The sequence below is a fragment of the Paramormyrops kingsleyae genome, chromosome 1 (genome assembly GCF_048594095.1).
Source record: "Paramormyrops kingsleyae isolate MSU_618 chromosome 1, PKINGS_0.4, whole genome shotgun sequence".
In the NCBI taxonomy this organism is placed as follows: Eukaryota; Metazoa; Chordata; class Actinopteri; order Osteoglossiformes; family Mormyridae; genus Paramormyrops; species Paramormyrops kingsleyae.
Genome location: NC_132797.1, coordinates 2359622 through 2378667, shown reverse-complemented (window position 1 = coordinate 2378667; position 19046 = coordinate 2359622). Strand labels below are relative to the sequence as shown.

Below are 19046 nucleotides of genomic sequence, written 5' to 3'. Positions count from 1 at the left end.
TATCAGTTTAAGACTTTAAACATTTCACTACCCGGAGAATAAAATAAAAAAACAGTATTGATCTGATTACTCGTGAGCTGATTACTCGTCACTTGTTTCCCAACACAGAACCGATCGCATATTTGATATGGCACTTCACAGATATTTTATTATGTTTCTAGGAATTCCTAGTATATTAAAATGATAAATCCCATGCTGGCCATTGCGGGTAGAAATAATGCAAAAAAATGCAAAAAAGACTCATGTCTTTATCTATGAAACCATGCCTTTAGCCTTTAGCTAGGTCCTATATTAAAATATAATGTTGGGATCTTTTTAATCGATCTCGTCAGGACTGAAAATACGTAATAAATTTCAACAGCAAAAAAGAAAATATGCAAATATGGAAGGTGAATGAAGAAGTCCTTCAATTCAACTACACAAATGATAAGTGGGTTTTTTCAATAAAGCGGCGATTCTCGAGAATAATTTAATTTGCGCTCAAGTATTTACCTGAATGGGGTGGAATACAGGTCAGACAAAGAGACTTATTAAAATTCTTATTATTTCACAGTAGTCTAATATTAATAATTAGATTCAGTTTCGATAAACTGGAAGGAGATTAATGTGGATTTGAGCGTATATTATCCCTTGTATTATCCATTCAAGTGCCCCTTTGTGCAAATAAACGTTGGATCATCTGACACCGCCTGTCGTACGGGTTAGTGAATGGTTTCCGTCGCGTTGCTGCTGCTTTGCATAGTTCCTTCTCCCAACACATTGACCCCGCTGGAGGATCCTGCATAAACTACACTCCTGCAAAACTTCTGCATTGGCATTTTCAGGGCGGATGGTAAACGTACCAAAATCTCGCTTCAACCTGCACCAGCACCATCCAGCACTTCACAGCTAAGTTTGATTTATTTTAGCTTGGTAGCCCAGGTGGACCTCGGGCTTTTTACCACGTCGTTAAAGGTCAGCGAAAAATCCCAAAAACATGAGTGGAGTACGCTCCGGCAGTGTTGCGTGTGATGGGGAATGGCGCTCGCAGATCGCCGAGAGCAAAGCTCGCATGAGCATGGAAAACTGAAAGCGAGACGCAATAATTCATGAAAGAGGAGCAGAAAGATAGAGCAGCGAAGGAGGACAGCGCGAAGCGACAGCGAGCCGGTGATGCGGGAAGACTGATGGCCTGGATCTATAAAACGCTGTTTTTGCAGCGTGCTGGACGCTGCTTTGGAGTAGATTAGGGGCAATGTGTCCTAATGAATGTTAGTTAAAATGCCGAACTCTGGAGCCTTGCTTCGTTTGTAGAACTTTAACACGTATATTGTGTTTATTAATAATGTTTTTAAAGTTGGGCTTATTTTTCCTTTTAGATCCAACCCATCTTAGCGCCCTGACGTGCGTGCTGTATATTACACTTAGGTGGTAGGGCAGAGTAAAGACCTTTATTAGGCGCACTTACAGTATTAAGCATTTGAATGATGGCTCACGATCATTCTGACAGCAGCAGCGACGTAACGACAATCACTGAAGCAAAGAGGAATCCAAAGCTTACAGACTGCAATGGCTGCGTAAAAACATGTGTCATCCTCCTTTCTCAGGACGCCCAGAGCGGCTCGTGGCCCAGACTCCTGCTCGCTAAGATATGGAGTCCCAACAGATTGTCCTCGGCGGTGTGCGTGGTGTCTCTCTCCGTTTTCCTGGGACTGGTGGTAAAACGCGTTGACTGGGAAGCCGAGCTGAGCGGCAGCAGTGAGAGCAGACAGTCTGGCTCTTCTGCTCATTCCGTGTCAAACTGCGCCGGGGAGCTGCTGCTGACTTGGTGGCATTTGCTTTCCCCCGTCTCCACCTTCCTGTGTGCCTTCTTCTGGGTCGGCTTGTATCTGATCCGCTGCGGAGTCCTCATAAAAACTTCTGTCTTTCTGCTGACCGTTTACCATCTGGGCGAAGCAGCGGCGCAGTGTCTCGTTGACGGGACGGATGACCGGCTGCTCTACTTCACGGCGATCGCGGTGCTGCTCGCCTGCTTGGCAAGCGGGTCATTCATGGTGCTGAGACTCCAGCGAGGACTTTCCGTCGTCGTCCTCATCAGCGTGGTCAGGACAGTCTCCCTGATCTCCCTGAATAAAGTTCAGGCCAGCTGGAGACCGTACTTGGCGTACCTGGTCGGGGTGCTGGGCATCCTGCTGGCGAGGCATGCTCAAAGCCTCCTGCCGACCGAAGGTATCCGCAAGGAGGGCTGTACCTCCATGACCGTAGCGGCGGAAGATACCCCCGCATTTAAAAGGCGAAGGAGGTCCAGCTCCGTAATATCCTCAGACATGGCAGAGAGACCGTCCAACAGCAAGTCGCACAGGAGGACATCGCTGCCATGCCTTCAGAGGGACCAGGTAAGAAGGAGTGTTTTGTACCCCCTCTCTGCCGAATATCGTATAAGTAAGTGTGCAGGCTTTGCCGAGGCGGTATTTTGGCTTTACGGTCGACGGGCTTCTGGATTTGGGAGTGTGTCAGAATGCAGAGCCGAACAAAGTGCGGGTCGGTTCTCTTTCAATGCAGAGGCAAATTATGTGGCGTAATTGACATTTGCATTCTTTACATGTAGTGTTGGAGGTAGGTTTATTTTGGCAGACGTGTATTATTATTATTATTATTATTATTATTATTATTATTATTATTATTGCTGATATTTAAGAAAAATCCTCACATATGTTTATTCACGTGTCTCTTTGGTAAGAGCTTAATATAGTTAGTCCGGAGTTTATTAGTGATTGCATTTACCCCGATATACGTGTAAAATATGCCAGCGCCGTTGTGCAATTTGCACGCTGAGTGAAAGCTTTCTGTAATGTAATATGAATGTTTGGTCATATACAAATATGGTACTTTGGTGCCGCTGGGGCTTTGCATTTCATTTCATGCAGTTTAATGGCCCTCCCGGGTAGAAACGAAAAGCACGTATGAGAAACCACATAGCTAATGAAGTCAAAATAAGGTAGATTATCAGAGGCCATGGCTTTAAGTGGAACAGTCGTTATTGAAACTAGAAATTAAGAATCCAGTTGTCTTTAGGATTTATATTTACAAAGGGCATCACTTTCAATGTCTGGTGGGCAGGTTTCGCGTTATATACAAATTTCAAGAACTGCCTTTTAAGATTTCCTCCTAAGCATAACAGTGTAATAACATGTATTCATTTGGAATTTGTTATTTATTTGTAGCACAGTTGTAGATATTTAAATATTCTGTCAACTAAACTACATTTTGATTTTTTAAATAATTTATACTGAAAACTGGACCCTTTCACTTGTGCAACCTAAATATTAAATAACAGCATATATTTTGGGGTTTATGGCAGCAAGTAACATTTGTTTAATTATCGGTGTTGGACGTTACTAGTACTTTCAGAAAGAATAATCTCAAAAACGACAAGCAAACTCATCATAGTGGTCATGAGTCTAACCAATACGTATATATTACTGGTATTAGGTATGACTGATTATACCTATAATTTTCTGTTAAGTGGCTCTTTATCAAATAAATTGCGACAGTGAAAACTTACATGGAAAACAGGTATTGGTGTGGGATTTTTTTTTGCCTGGACAAGGATGAGTAAGGAGGCTTACGTGTAAGACGACATAAAGAACATCAGCATCTTACTTATAATTAAATTGATTTGAAGACAATAACTGGTGAAATAGGCTTTTGACATCTGTGCACCTGTGCATAACTGAAGAAAAAAATCACACACACACGCGCGCGCATATATATAAATATATACACACACACTATCACAACTTTTGTGTGTGTGTATGTATGTATGTGTGTATGTATGTTTTTTTTTATAAGTAGCCTTTGTATAATTCTGTATTTTCTATCTTAAGTTTTATTTGTAGTTGCACACGTTTAGCATAATGCGATGCAACAGCGAAAGGCAATAACCTTTTTTTGCTGCACGTGGTGGCACAATGTTAATTTCCTTTTATATTTTTATACATATAGGCCTGAATAAAATGAATGTTTACATTTTGACAATTTAATAAGAAAACAATAATGGTAGGGCGAGTAGCAGCAACAGCAATTAACAACAACAACAATAATATTGCTATTAATAATACTAATACTAATAATAACAACAAATTAACTATAAAATATATGACTTATACCCTGAGTTGTTTACGGATTTGCCTTTAATACAAGCCCTCTAGTGACAAGTGTGTGAAACTACAAGCAGTACAGCTGGAACAGCATCTGGTCGTAACCTTGTTCCTTCTAAGTTAAACTAATGTATTACTGCAGTGACCAGCTCCACTGCAGGTGGAATATTGTGGATGAATATGGGGGACGTGGTGAATATGGCAAAGTCAAACAGAGATGATAGTTTAGGTCCAGCTGATGTATTCTTTAATATGATGGCATTTGCTGGTGTGCTGTAGTGCAGGATCGGAGAATGTTCCACGGTGTCCACGCCATCAGCAGAGGTGGACGTCTGAGTGCTGCTAAGTTCCTCGGATCAAATTTTAAAAATGTTTTAAAGCAAACTCCTGTTACTGCTTTGCAATCGCAAGCCCCCTAGGGTCACCCCAACTTTTCAAAAGGCTGCACCAAGGAGGTTTGTGATTGGTTAATCCTGACCCTTTCTTAGCTTCTATTGTGCCATCTACACGTGTCACTCACTCTGCTCAGTTACAGTGAAGACAATCAGAGCACACACACTGTACAGTATTTGAAGCTCACTGGGGTGGAGGGGGCCCTGTTCATGGTGCAGAGGACCCTGCCAGTAGCCACTGGCTCCCTGGCTGATGATGTTTCATTGTCATTAAAAGGTCATTATTGCTTTATGACACCAGCATCACTGCAGTGGGCCATTTACTGAGCTCATTCAAAGTTAGTCAGTATAGTTATTCTGTACTGATTACATACTGTATTTGGATGACTTTGCACAGCTGTCAGTAACCCGTATGTGTGCTGTATGTTTGCTGCGTGTCTTTTCCTCTGGGTTCTCTAGTTTATTCCCACATGTAGAAACATGAATTTTGTACTTTAAATTGTCCCAAGTATGTGAGAGTGTGAGTACAACTGGTTTCTGCCGCCTTGTGTCCCGTGTATAATAATAATAATTGATGATTTAACTGGAATAGCTCCAGAGTCACTGTGACTTTGTTCTGGATTCTCTACTGGAATTTGCAAGGATGGAAGGTTTTGTTCCAAAAAATGTATATAGAACAATCTCAGATCTTCTCAAGGAGCAACTGCAATCGTCACTGAATGCGCACATTTTTCATGTCTTTATTACACCTCATGATCTTATCTGATCCAATCTGCAATGGTCACCTTTTTTAAAGAAATGTAAAGGTCAGCACTGTTTTTGCCATCGTATTTTGTACAAGTTAACTGTTTGGTTAGCACTTAATAGTCAGGTATGTGAATGAAGTAGCGTAATACTCCAATTTTGACCACAAAGTAATTCGAAACAATAACAAGTTACCACACAAATATTATCCTGGGTATCAGATAAAGTTTGTATTTTTCATTTACTGTAGCTATCCAAGATATTTGGACATCCAAGATATCCAAGTAGAAATTATTAAAATAAACATGAACATTTTTGTTTAAATATATTTAATGGTAGCTGTTTTCTTTCTTTCTCTGTATCTCAAATTCAATATATTCTTCATTGTGGTTTTAGACTAAGTCACTAAAAATATTTCTCAGTCAATTGTGTGAACAGCCATGCATGTTTCTTAGGTGCCTGTGATAGGGTCTTACTTTCTCTTCCAGCTACGTGCTTTTTGCGTGGAGAAAGTAGGTCACTTGAGGTTTGGCTCATTGGGCAGAGAAACAATAGCAGGGGCCCTGTCCACTGACTGGTGGTAAAGACAGTGTGTTTTGGAAGCGTGTTGCGGGTTGTCCCTTCGATATTGGAATGCCTGCACTTCCCACAGCTGCCACAGGGAACTACATGGAGTCCACGTGCCCTGCAGAGTTGCTCCAAGTGGTTAAGGCACACTTAGATTAACCCAGCATGCCTGTCTGGGAGTCTGATGTGCAGCTCAGGAGTTTGCCTTGGGAAGCTTTTCAGACCATTTTACCATCGCACTCTCGACACCCATCATGCAATGCGGCAAGGCTCCCTCCACCCCCTGGGTCTGCCTTGCCCGTCGGCAAAATCCCGGCCCCGTTCTGCTGCCACTGTTCCTGGAGATGGGAATCCTGACTCAGAGTTTTACAGCAGAACAGTGGCATGATTGAAACTGGTCTCCAGTCCAATTCAACTCCAGTAAAAACCATTTGCCTGAATCCGGTGTGTTCTCCTGTCACACCAGTGTGATGGGGGTTGCTGTGTGATCTAGGAATTTCTTCCCTATTCAGATTTAACAACATGCGCTAGACGTTAAAATGGTAGCAGCACTAGACCCGTCAAGCATCTATAACGCTGGCTGTCTGTGTCTTGGCGTCTTTCACATTCACCTGGTTGAATTTTGTAATTATGACTCACAGCCTTCCGTATCCCTACAGAGAGGGGAACAGACCGGGGCTTTGGTTTTTGAAGGTGAACGGATTCTGAGCAGTGCCCTTTGCCTGACGTAAGCCGGACTCCAGAGAAAATTCCTGGAAGTGCAGCAGTCCTAGGTTTTCCGCAACTGGAGCCAGAGTTTTGCTGTCACACAGAAGTAGGTTTCACTGCGTGTGGCCACATTTCCCTTTTAATTAGCTAATTAGAGTCCTCGTAAAGCCAGACTTTCACCATAACCATGACTTCTGTGCTAACGTGGGAGAGGTGGTTTAGAAAAGCCCATTAGCATGGTTATTTTTGGACAAGTTTATTCGTCTTTGGTTTTCTCCTAGGCCAGGGCTGTCTGTCGTGTCTGTTCCCAAAATGCTTTGCAGGCAGACAGCCCATAACCGTCCGTCACTCTGTGGGTCACATGCCGGCACGGGAGGGCAACATAAGTGGAAGGACTGACGCATCTCTCACTGTGGGCAGTCAGTGCTTGGCAGGTGCCCAGCATCTAGTTCTGACGTTGGTGCGCAGGATTTATCCAAGACTCCCTGGATGACTTGGACACTCCCCTTCCTGTTGATACAACGCCAGTCACGGCATGTTCCTTGTGGAAGTCCTGGTGGATTCTAACTGCAGAGTGAGCCGTGTGGCCGTTCTTCCCCAAGAACGTACTTCTAGGGAATTAGACACCGTCGGGTTCTTCTATTAAAACCATACCCCAGTGTGTGGAGTATTGACTGTTAAAGTTCTCTCCGTCGCGCAGCCGACGCATAGCTGCTTTTGTTTTGGTTCTGACTGGTTTGGAAGTGCCACTGCGGCCCATGTGCCAAACCTCACTGGTTTGAAAGCCAGACCCCCTGACCCTCTCCAAACATCACTCCGCATCCAGAGAGAGGCCGTCCTCCTGTGTCAACAGGTGCGCGGCACTTAATCAATGGTCCGTCTTGTACAACTGAGGGCTCCGTGGAGGAGGGGGCCAAAACGGCCTCGGGCCTGAATCTCTGATTTTTTTAAAAGAACTTTTCACCGCATCCCGTTCCAAATTCTCTTTCCTCAGTGAACGTGGCAGCTGCCTGACCCTGCTGACTAGGAAGCGTGCATGAGATTATTTCCTGTCTTGAACCCCCTGCCGAAATGGCTGAGCTCTGCTTCTGTTTCAGTCCTCCTCCATACACATCCTCGATGTGTTTATATGACATACATTTATGGCTTCCTCATCGTTCCATGTGACACATAATGGCTGTGGTACTGTAGCGCCACTGTGGATGGCCGATGTTCTCTGAAGTGGAAGGCGACTCCGGGGGCAGTACAGTAGACAGATCGATGAAGTGTTCATTATTCAGCTCCAGAGACTGTTTAGTCAAGTCGGGCGAAGATGGATCCTTGTGTCCGCAGTGTCTGAATGAGTGGTTGAAGGTTCTTTCATTCAGGTCTGCTTTTTCCACTGTGGCTCCCCCTCCAGAAAACTAGCTACCCTTGTCATGTGTCGACTCATTTGATATTGACTGTGAGCATGTTTCCCATAGGGCAGAGCTTTCTCAGTTCATGCTCCGAATTCCTGAAGGTCAAGGAGCTGAACCTCTTTAGAAAATCAACCCCCCACCCTTAAAAGCCTCCTGGTCAGCCTCATCAAACTCATTCCTCCATTAAATCACATGCTTCACCTAAAGTGTGCAAATGCTGTTTGAATCTATTTTAGCAGCTTGTTGATTTATGCCTGCGAATAGTGAGGAATGCATTCTACATTGTCAATTTTTTTTCTTTTCCCTTCTAGAAAGACTACTCCTGCCTCTGTAATTGTGAGAGGTCACAGCAGGCTGAGGGGACAAGGCTGCACATGACTTGTCAGCGGAAATGGGGGTTGTCCCGAAAGGCACCTTGTCACAGTTGATCTCATCAGCATTATCCAATCAAGACGGTTAGATTGGCAGCAGAGTGTGAGCTGCTGTGTCGGACCGCTGTGCCTCCTTCCCACTACGATAGACAGGGTGGCTTGTGAGGTCATAGTCCCCACTGTGTATGGTGGTGGGCCTACAATGACCCTGACAAACCTTGTTTTCTTAAGGGCAACTTCCAAATGCCAGCAACATCAATTAGCATCGGGTCTAGGATAAGTTCCTCCGGTCCTGAAATTTTCTTGATAATCTGAAGATTTTCATCCAAGGCAATGTGGGAATGATGCCTTAGTGAAGACTTTTGGTCACACCAACCATCTACGTCATACATTTTTTTGGCGTTTAGTGTTCATTCTTGTTTCAGTTGCACTTACAGTACACTATGCTGGTTGATACTATATCTTAAACTATACAGTGGTACCTTGGTTCTCGAACTTAATCCGTTCCGGACTCCGGATCGAATCCTAAAAAGTTTGAGTTCTGATCGAATTTTTCCCATAAGAAATAATGGAAATAATGGAAAACCAATTCATTGGTTCCCGGCCCCCCAAAATTACACCTAAATGTTTTTTTTTTTTTTTTTTTTTTTAGCATTTAAACACAAAATGAACAGGATAAAACAAGAAGAGCATTTTTTTCTTAATGGCTTCCAAAACGGTAAAGATCTTATCCCAAAATTACCCCTGTCCTGCCCTGATCGTCCGCTCCTTCTGTGTGCCACGCCCCCTGGTTAACCTCGTGTGGAATCCCAATGTGATCAGCTGTTTCTGGTTGTTGTCATTAGTCCTCTGTATTAAATCCTCGTTTCAGTTTGTTTCCCCAGTCCGGTCATTGGGTGCGTTCGACTTGCTTACAGCGCTGGCTTAAAGCAACGCATTCTGATCCTGACGCAATGCATTACGGTTAGATACATTGCGACCTCTCACCCGGCTGCACAAACTGGAACCGCCTCCGTGACGACACACCTTTGCCCTTATTGGCTGAAGAGTTTAGTTACACGCATGACGTTTGTATCCCAGGCAGTTCAGATGCGTAATCTGCTATTTCTCCCGAATATCACGTAAAGCAGTGATAACTGGTTTTCAGTTAATTTACCTGGTAAAATAAAGTTTAAATAAATTACATAAATGCTCTAATAGTACATGTAAGTTAGTGGTTTATTATTGTTAGTTACTGTAATGTTGTGCTGCTTTATTTGGTTAATCATCCAGTCTGTGAAGAAGGCATTCAAGTAAGAATTGCATTGTAGTATGACATTTCCTGGTGCGTACAATTTATATTAGGTAAGCGTTTATGGTTCGACTTCTGATATTCAGATCGAGTTCTAGGTCAAACTGGTTTGTTCGATTTTCAAGAAATTCGAGTTCTAGTGAGTTCAAGAACCGAGGCACCACTGTATTATTTACTTACATATCTGCTGAAACATAAATATTTACATATCTATATGCAAAAAAGGCAGTAGGTAGCTTAGTGATTAAAGAACAAGACGTCTGACCAAAATGATAAGGTTCAAGGTCCAGGAAGTGCCCAGCTGTTACTCCTAAGGTAGTTAACCTGAACTGCTTAACATGTTCCTTGAACAGTGCACTGTGCAATTCATGTCTTAAAGGCATTCATGGGTTTAGGCTATGGGTATTTGCATATCAGATAATTGCTCAGGCAATTGTATAACATGCAGCTGGTAGTGTTTTTGACAATCATTATGTTCTTTGGTTGTGTAATTCAGCTTAAATGCATGTGGGCTAAATGCATAATTCAGCTAATTGCATGAAGCTGTTTGGACTCTGAGCCAGACGCTCACTGGGTTTTTGTGTTTGGTTAATTGTTTGAGAAGTGGGCTGTTTGCCTTAGTACGGATCGTGTCTAAAAGGTACAGTGAATACCAGCCATGCTCAGGGTACAGCTTCATGAATCCTTGGGTTGTCTCGTGGGTCCATTGGTGGGACATGGGTGTCACTGACATAATGACACACGGAGGAACGGGGATGGGCTTTAGAAAGAGAATAAGACTTTCTGTGTTTTTTTTTTATCTCAGCTTGTGATGATGTCTGAGAGCTGGGATAAAAAAATTGGATTCTATCACTTTTGGAATAATCCACAAAAAGAATCATCAAACACGTCTTTGCATTGCAGAACCTGTTAGCACTTTGTGCTCCAGAATCTGTGAGAACATTTTTACATTCTGGGATCAGTAATTATTTACTTTCTAGTTTGTCAGCAGTTATTCATGGGAATTTTGTCAGTTCACGGTATGAAGTCATTTTAGTCTCTATACCAGCATGTGGAATATTGACTAAAAGCTTCTTAATAGAATTACTTGTTATTGAGTTTTGATTGTGAGCACACAGATATAGTTCTGCAGGTTACTAAGCACAAAACAACAAAGGAAGCCTGGGAACTATTGTGGCTTCAAACTGTCCCTTGATCAAAGCTCAGGTAAGAAACAGAGAAATGGGTTGTTGTAAGTTCAGGTGCATTTGGCGGTTTTCAGCAGTTCCCAGCATTTGCAATCTGACTGAGAATGTGTACTGAGGGCATTTTGAACACAGAAGCACTCAATAGCCAGATTGATTGACCTTTCAGAGAAACTCGCTGTGCCAGAGCCGGTGCATCATTAATTGCTAGAGAACTGGCTTGTTTATTCATTTTTGTTTACTGCATCGCATTATACATTTTTGATTTTGCAGACATGCCGGGTCTCTCATTTCAATAATTCAGCCTAATGTTCAGTGATATTTGTCTGGTTGATGCCTGCAGCTGCTGATGAATCGTCAGCTTTTAACAGTGCTTCTGGGAGCTAGCTTTGACGCCCTGGTTCTGATACAAGCCTGCAGAAAAGAGCCGCCCCCCAACTTGGGAGAAAAGCCCAGCTGCTGAAACAAACCTCTGAGTTGTTCATTTGCTGTGAATGACAGCATAAGCTTGATTAGAGAGAGCAGGTGACTCTTCGATAGCTGCCAGTGTTTGGGAGGGATGCACATGCAGCACCTTGCAGATGGAGAGTGACTTTATGTAATTTGGTTGGGAGGAAAAGAATAATCTAACAAAAATTTGGAAAAAAAACTCACTGTTTAGGCTAGGGCTGCACGATTTGGGGAAAATATCGAATCGCGATTTTTCTGACAAAAATTGCGATTACGATTTGATTTGCGATTTATTTTTTTATGTCAAGCTTCAGTTCAATATTCAGTGTGTAGTAATTTTAAAATATATGACGCAGCATGAGATACCATCAGTATTAACTGGTCTATATTCTAATGCAAGGATGAGAATTTAAAGATGTGAATGTGTTTGTTGCTCGGACAAAGACAAACCGAATGATTAAACATTATATGCGTCTCTTTTTGTATGTTTTCTAAAAAGACCGTGTGCCCATACCCAATGGTAATAGCGATTAAAGCGATCTATTCTTTTAGTATTTATGTTAAAGCAAGACTTTTATTTTATTACTGTTGTGGGATTAATCTTTGGAAACACTTAAATTTAATAAGCACAAAAACATATGACATAAACACGACTGTATTGTAGGTTTTACGACTCCGCTGCTGTGAGAATTACTGACTGTCTCGTTGTTTTGATGGGTTAGCGGTATACTAATGCTATTGCCTATTAACAAAAAAAAACAAATGTATGATACGCTGAAGTATATTGCAGCTGGTGTTCAAAAGGAGCTTGCCGGTTCTATTGATGATAGGACCTTTCTGAAACAATCTCGGACCATGAAATAGGAAGGCAATTTATTTATAGCTCAGTAGCGGAATCAGTATTTTTCTGCACCGCGAATGTAACATTTTCCTTGGGTTTCACGTGTTTGCTGTTTGTGGGCCTATACGCCTTCTTGGGCCACTTCTGATTGGTGAGCATGACTGGCACGTGAGAAGCACGGCTCTTGTGATTGGTGAGAATGACTGTCACACAGGGAGCACGGCATGAATTTGTAAAACTATTCTCACAGCAGTTTTAAACCCTGGGTCCGACGTGCTGTATAACGTATATCCTAAATCGCGATTTTTCCGACTTGCTAATCGCGTTGTTTCAAATCGTGATTTCGATTTGAAATCGATAGATAGTGCAGCCCTAGTTTAGACCAAGCAAACTCAGTATAACCCATTGTAGCTGACCAAAAAACCTTATTAATTTGTCCAGTCCATTTTCCAAGCTGACAGAAGTGTGTGTCTGTATGTATCGTAATGAGACAGAGCAAGAAGGATATTGTAATCAATGATAAATATGTAACTCTCTTTAGAGACCTTTGAAAAGCAGTTTTGCTTGACAATCAGAAAATAATTAATGTGTTCAGAAATATTAAACCTAAGGAAAAGTGCCGTGGCCTGAAGTGAAGGTTTAAGATGTTCCTGTGCACCAGGCTGCCTGTTTGCACCTATGGTGTATACCTCAGATCACACACACCATTGGGCAAAGGGATCCCTACAACTTCAACATCAGTGAGTGGTGTTTATGAGAGAAGATATAAAAATACAGAACGGTATTTTCTCTTCATCCCGAGAGGAGACCACAAGGATGAAATCAACATGGTTTGAAATCATTAATCACAAAGAGGTCTAAGCCTGAGGTGTTTAGTTGTATGCAAAGTTAGAATGGCTTTTGGTTGGGTCTCTCAGGTGATCCTGTGACGCATAGTGGTAAAGATGTATAAACTATCCCCTTTAAAACAATAAGGCAGAGGATTTGAAATTAATTGTCTTCCTGTAATGGAAGCAACTGTTTCGGGATACATCTTCTGAGCAGTTCTTTAGTTCGCTTTTTTAAGCAGGACTTTGATGGTCTCTGAAACACTATTCTCCACCCGGTGGTAAAACCCGTGCCCCCCCCCCCCCCCCCCCCCATGTGTTTGTATTCTCATCTAGGGGTCGTCCTCACTGAGCTCAGGGAGAATGGCTTTTAAAGGCTTCAATGAACAAGCCCTTTTTTGTTTTTTTTTTTCTTCATTTTCCTTTGGGCTTTTATTTTTTTGCAGCTTCAGCATTTAGTTGAGTGGTTTTCCTTCACTGAGGAAATACTGCCACCCCCATTCTGGTTCACCTCTCTTTCCAGCTTTTCACACCACTGGTGTGCAGTGACCTGGCATCCCACGTGTCTGAGATACTCCAAAAGCACTGGGACGCCAGCCGGGTTTATATGGAACAGATTCCCCCTACTGCTGTTTGTCAGATGACCCAATGGGCGCTTAAAGTGTTCAAATCTAAAACATGACCAGGCGTTCTGAGGTCATCTGGATCCCCTATGCATCTGGATTTTATTAATCTAGGAATCTTGGGTCATGTGATTTAAGCAGCTCCTGGCCCTCAGGAGTTTAATGGATTTCAAGTCATTGTGCTTCAATGCACGGACTTATCTAGTCAAGAGACCTCTGACCATGTTAACATGCCTCTGTTTGTAACTATTGTGTCACGTGGAAAACTTCAAGCCAGGTTTTAATATATAATAACGATAAATCAGATATGAAGTTAGTTTTAAATTAGACGTTTGTATAATAAGAACTGAAACGGTTTATTTGTGTTCCTTTTGCTGTTTATAAATTATTTAAAATTTCATTCATCTTGTGCTCATATTGGAAACGTTTATCAAATGTCAAGCTGCTTCCTTGTTACGGTTGATCCGAACGTGGGAGGGATTTCAAATAAGTAGTTCGCTATTTGAATGCGCTTTAACTCATGATCCAGTACAAACGTACCGCGGAGGATGTTTTACGTCCAGGTGTGTCGTAGAACAGGGCGCCTCCGGCTACCACATCATGCTTGTGACGGCAGATCGTCACTTCGATCTCTGTAAAATGGGCGGTGGGGTGACTGCCGAGGACAAAGGCTGACTTCTCCGCAGTTTCGCACTCTTAAGTCCTGATTAAACTCACATGTCTTGGTGTCATAAAAGTAGGCAATGTTTTGTTAGTGGAACACAAAATGTTCATGGTAATGCTTAAAAGCCTGGCGTACAGACAAACTAAAGTATCTTTTCCTGATGAAGAAGGCGTAAAGCACAATCACAATAACTTACATGTTATGAAATGTGCAAAGTGACTAAACCAGGAACAGAAATAAGAGATCTCTCTTTTCACTGTGGGATCTGGTCATTTCCTGTTGAGCAGATTCTGAATCTTTATTACAGTTATGCGGACACGTGTAACTATTATGCAGACGGGGGAAGCGGAGCTTGCTGTACACGTTGTTAATTGAGAAATACTGTTTTATTGTTTTTTGTTATGGCAAGGGCTTCCCCGCTACTTTTGCAGAGCGCTGCACGGAGCTGGGCGTCGCCCGCCAACCTCATGCGCTCGAGACGGCTTTCCAACGTTTGTTTCGAAAGCTGGGCCTCGCGGACGTCAGCTGGCTAACGTGCGCGACGCGACCGGCAGAGGAGCTGCCGCTTCCAGTAATCTACTTCATTTAGTGTAACCGACGGCTTCACGTTGGAGAACAAGCGCAACAAAGTCCCACTAGATTGTTTAGCTTTATAGCCCTCGTGTTTATCCCTTCTGTCAGAAGAGAAGTACCGAAAACTCCAGCAAACTGCGCTATAGCCCGCCGGTGAGGTAGCCCAGCTTTCTCCGGTTGTGCCTTGGCTTTTAGCTCATGGACGCAGCACGTAGGGAGTCAGCGAAAAGGTTATTGGCTATGCTTCTTGAAGGTGTACACACCGGGCCAACACAAATTCTGACATACTGGATCCAGCTTTAAAACAAATAATCCATTCCGCCCCCAACCCTCAGACACCCCATGCAAGGTAACCCGCACTCGGTTTACCAATCTGACAGGGATCCGAACTTGAAACATCTGAACTTGTAAGCAGTTCGTGCTTTTGTTTAGTTTGACTTTTTCGTAACGTTTTTCGGGTTTGCTGTCTCTAGTTCTTCCTCCTTCCCTCCCTCTTCTCATTCTCCTCGGCCTTTAACGTTAGCTAGCGGAGGTGAAAGCACACTGGGAAATAAATGGCCCCTTTAGTGTTGATCTGGGAGTCAGACGGGGGACGGTTCCAGGAATGTGACGTCTGTGCAGGCCATTAAGGAGGGTGCTGCAGGGCTTCTGCGCGCGTCTGTGTCTGCGAGGGAGAGCTGCTGCAGATGCATGTGGCGATCAGATGCGGGAGCCTTTCGCGGGCAGCTAGGAAAGAGCCCCGCGTCAGCGGTCTCGGACACACGTGCCACCCAGGCCGCCGCGCTGCCCCCTGAAACACCCTCCCCCACCTCGCTGTCTCGCCATCATTTCATTATCGAGCTCTTTGTGTCCACTTAATGTCGGGGGGGGGGGGGGGCTGCAAGGTGCAGCAGAGACCCATCCAGACCCCATGTTCTGCCCTCTCATTACTGTCGCAAGGGCTTGTCTCTCACGCAATGGAAATCCATGGATTAATGTCTCCACCCCCACAGAGACACATGGCCATCCACTAAGCTCTATTAGGATCACTTTTTGTTTGCCATTATTGAATTTTGCCATATCTGCTATGAAAAAGGGTTGCTGGAGGTACACAAACATCGGATGAAAACACGCCATAAAGCATTCTGGGAAAACTTTTGCTTTTCTTTTCTTCCCAGAATGCCTGCTTCTTTGCGTTTGTGTTGTTGATTTGATATAACATTGAAACTTAATGTCAGCATTAGGGTTCATGCTTACTTTCATTATTTCATCTCTTGTTGGAAGCGAGGCTGAGCACTACGGTTTAGGACTAACCGAAGGACTTGAAATTTTAAGTAGGTTTTGGATGGCAGAGTGGAAAAATAAGACTGTACTATGTCACATATCTGCAGGCTGCCTCTGAACGCTGCCAGTACTCATGTGGCTTTCATATTTTCAGCTGCAGATCTGTTAAAGCTCATAATTTATGTTACATGTACAGTACTGCAGTTTGTATCCATGGCCCGTGTATTGGATTGTAGTGTATGAACCAGGGCTGTTACTATCGATTATATGAACAATCGCGTAATCTGACATTTCTTCAAATAATCGTTTATTTATTATACATATATAATTAGCGCGAGGCAACCAACCATTGCAGGATGCACACTGGGTGACACATATGGTCAGTTTAAGCACACTAGTTCATTTAAGTTGCATGTTTTTGGACAGTGGACGGAAACCGGAGGATCCGCAGAAAAGCCGCCACGCAGGGTGATCATGCAAACCCCACACGCCGCACACAAACTGGCGGTGTGAGGCAACACGGCGACCCAGCGCACCATTATGCCGCCCTGACAGGCTTGCACAATGTGTGATGTTAATATCACCGTGGCATTTCATGCACATGCAACTGTCACATCTCAAGGACCTCGATGGTCTGCTGGCTAACCTGGCTTGAAGCTTCAATAATTTCTGCTAAAACTGTTTTTTTTTTTTTTTAAATACTCAGTGACTGGAAACGCAACTTAATTAGTAAGCTTTATTTTATTTTAATAATGGTTCATTTTGAAAATGATCTAGTATATGTAAAAATAAATAAATAAAAGAAGTATAAAGCTTACCGCCGCTCCTTTTGCGTGAACTCTGCCCACGCATTATGCCTTACAGGGTTGGCAAATCTCACGCATCCGCTTTAAGACTCTCACGCAAGAAGTCTCACTGCAAATCTATATTTTTCCATTATAAACCTAAAATGAGCTACATTTAAAGTATTTTTAGTTTGCAAACCGTGCAGAATATTCACAAGGTAATAAAATTGTAACATACATGTGCAGACTTGTCTCGAATTGAAAATCTCACGCCAGTCAATTAACCAAAGTTAGGAACCTTCTATTATGTAACATGATACGGCTAAGCGACGGGGCTGACCTTTGTTTTAGTAGCGATTATTTTGACATACAGGAATCGTAGAAAATAAATTAAGCAAAATAATTTAATTCAACGTGGTGACACAGACAGGCTAGGCTACTCCGGGAGGCTAACTGGCACATATCTATGGTTATAACCTTGCATTATTTATTTTCCCGAATATCTTCGTTTAAGATATACTTGCATTGCAGTCGTTCTTTGGTGATATTTAAGTTATGCTTTGCAGTACTTAACAGACAACTGTAATTTCATTAACTTTTAACCTGAATGAAATTATTTGGACCCTCATATACGGTGGCCCCTAGAGACAAAAGACAAACAAAAGAAAAAGCAGAAACAAAATGAAAATGCACTGCAATTCAAAAAAGACAAACAAAAGAAAAAGCAGAAACAAAATGAAAATGCGCTGCAAGTGAAAAAAGACAAACAAAAGAAAAAGCAGAAACAAAATGAAAATGCACTGCAATTCAAAAAAGACAAACAAAAGAAAAAACAGAAACAAAATGAAAATCCGCTGCAAGTGAAAAAAGACAAACAAAAGAAAAAGCAGAAACAAAATGAAAATGCACTGCAAGTGAAAAAAGACAAACAAAAGAAAAAGCAGAAACAAAATGAAAATGCACTGCAATTCAAAAAAGACAAACAAAAGAAAAAGCAGAAACAAAATGAAAATGCGCTGCAAGTGAAAAAAGACAAACAAAAGAAAAAGCAGAAACAAAATGAAAATGCGCTGCAAGTGAAAAAAGACAAACAAAAGAAAAAGCAGAAACAAAATGAAAATGCACTGCAATTCAAAAAAGACAAACAAAAGAAAAAGCAGAAACAAAATGAAAATGCGCTGCAAGTGAAAAAAGACAAACAAAAGAAAAAGCAGAAACAGAAAGAAAATGCGCTGCAAGTGAAAAAAGACAAACAAAAGAAAAAGCAGAAACAGAAAGAAAATGCACAGACGATCCCAAAGCGGAAGTGCTCCACCAAGCTAGGGGGCACGGTGAGCTCATGTGGCCCAGTCGCTACACAGTAGTGATGGTAAGTTCGACTGAATTAACTGATTTGATTCTTTCGAGCTGTCCGTTGTAATGAATCGATTCTAAAATCGATTCTGTGATTCACAATTTTTTCCTGTCTTTTTTGCGCCTGACCGTATGACTCAATGAATCATGGGATCGGATAGTAAATCAAACGGTGTCTCAAGGTTACGTTATTTGACTGAAAGATGGGGCTGGTGTTCAACAAAAATGTTCAGCTTGACTATTCACAATAAAAAAAAACAATATATAAAAAGCAGAAAGGGTGTCGATGCTGAATAAACACGCGTGTAGCGACTGGGCCACATGAGCTCACCGCGCCCCCTAGCGTGGTGGAGCACTTCCGCTTTGGGATCGTCTACTTGCTGTGCATTTTCTTTCTGTTTCAGCTTTTTCTTTTGTTTGTCTTTTTTCACTTGCAGCGCATTTTCATTTTGTTTCTGCTTTTTCTTTTGTTTGTGTTTTGTCTCTAGGGGCCACCGTACTCATATGCCACGCGCCACTTCTTTCTGTCATATTACTGCGGAATCGAGAAGGAAATTTTTTCACAATTCATTTTGGTAATCGAGTTTAATCAGATAATGGTGATAGCTCTAGTATGAATAATATATGAACTTGGTTGCCCATTAACATAACAACATATGTATTATTTTTGCCTTTTAGGAAGTTAGTCATCATTTCACAACCTTTATCTAATGTTTTTACTTTTTGGCTCATTAATCATGTCTATAAACACATGTGTATTTATTTTCAATGGGATAATTGGTTCATATTCATCAAGTTCTGAGAAATGCTTAAGCTCTGGCTTAATCGCCATCTTGTGTAACATGGAACACTCTAAGAGGGATCTTAGGAC

General features: G+C 42.3%; 1 protein-coding gene across 2 annotated transcripts in view; it reads left to right on the top strand.

Moving 5' to 3' along the window:
• The first annotated feature begins 696 nt into the window (after positions 1-696).
• LOC111851226 (cGMP-inhibited 3',5'-cyclic phosphodiesterase 3A-like) overlaps positions 697-19046 on the top strand; it is an 83925-nt gene continuing 65575 nt past the window's right edge. The window contains exon 1 of one of the 2 annotated variants that reach the window (XM_072713922.1): positions 697-2375. In XM_072713922.1, coding sequence (XP_072570023.1) covers positions 1464-2375 — 912 coding nt within the window. In that variant the 5' untranslated portion in view covers positions 697-1463. The remainder of the gene's footprint in view (positions 2376-19046) is intronic. The other variant, XM_023825934.2, reaches the window with a different exon arrangement.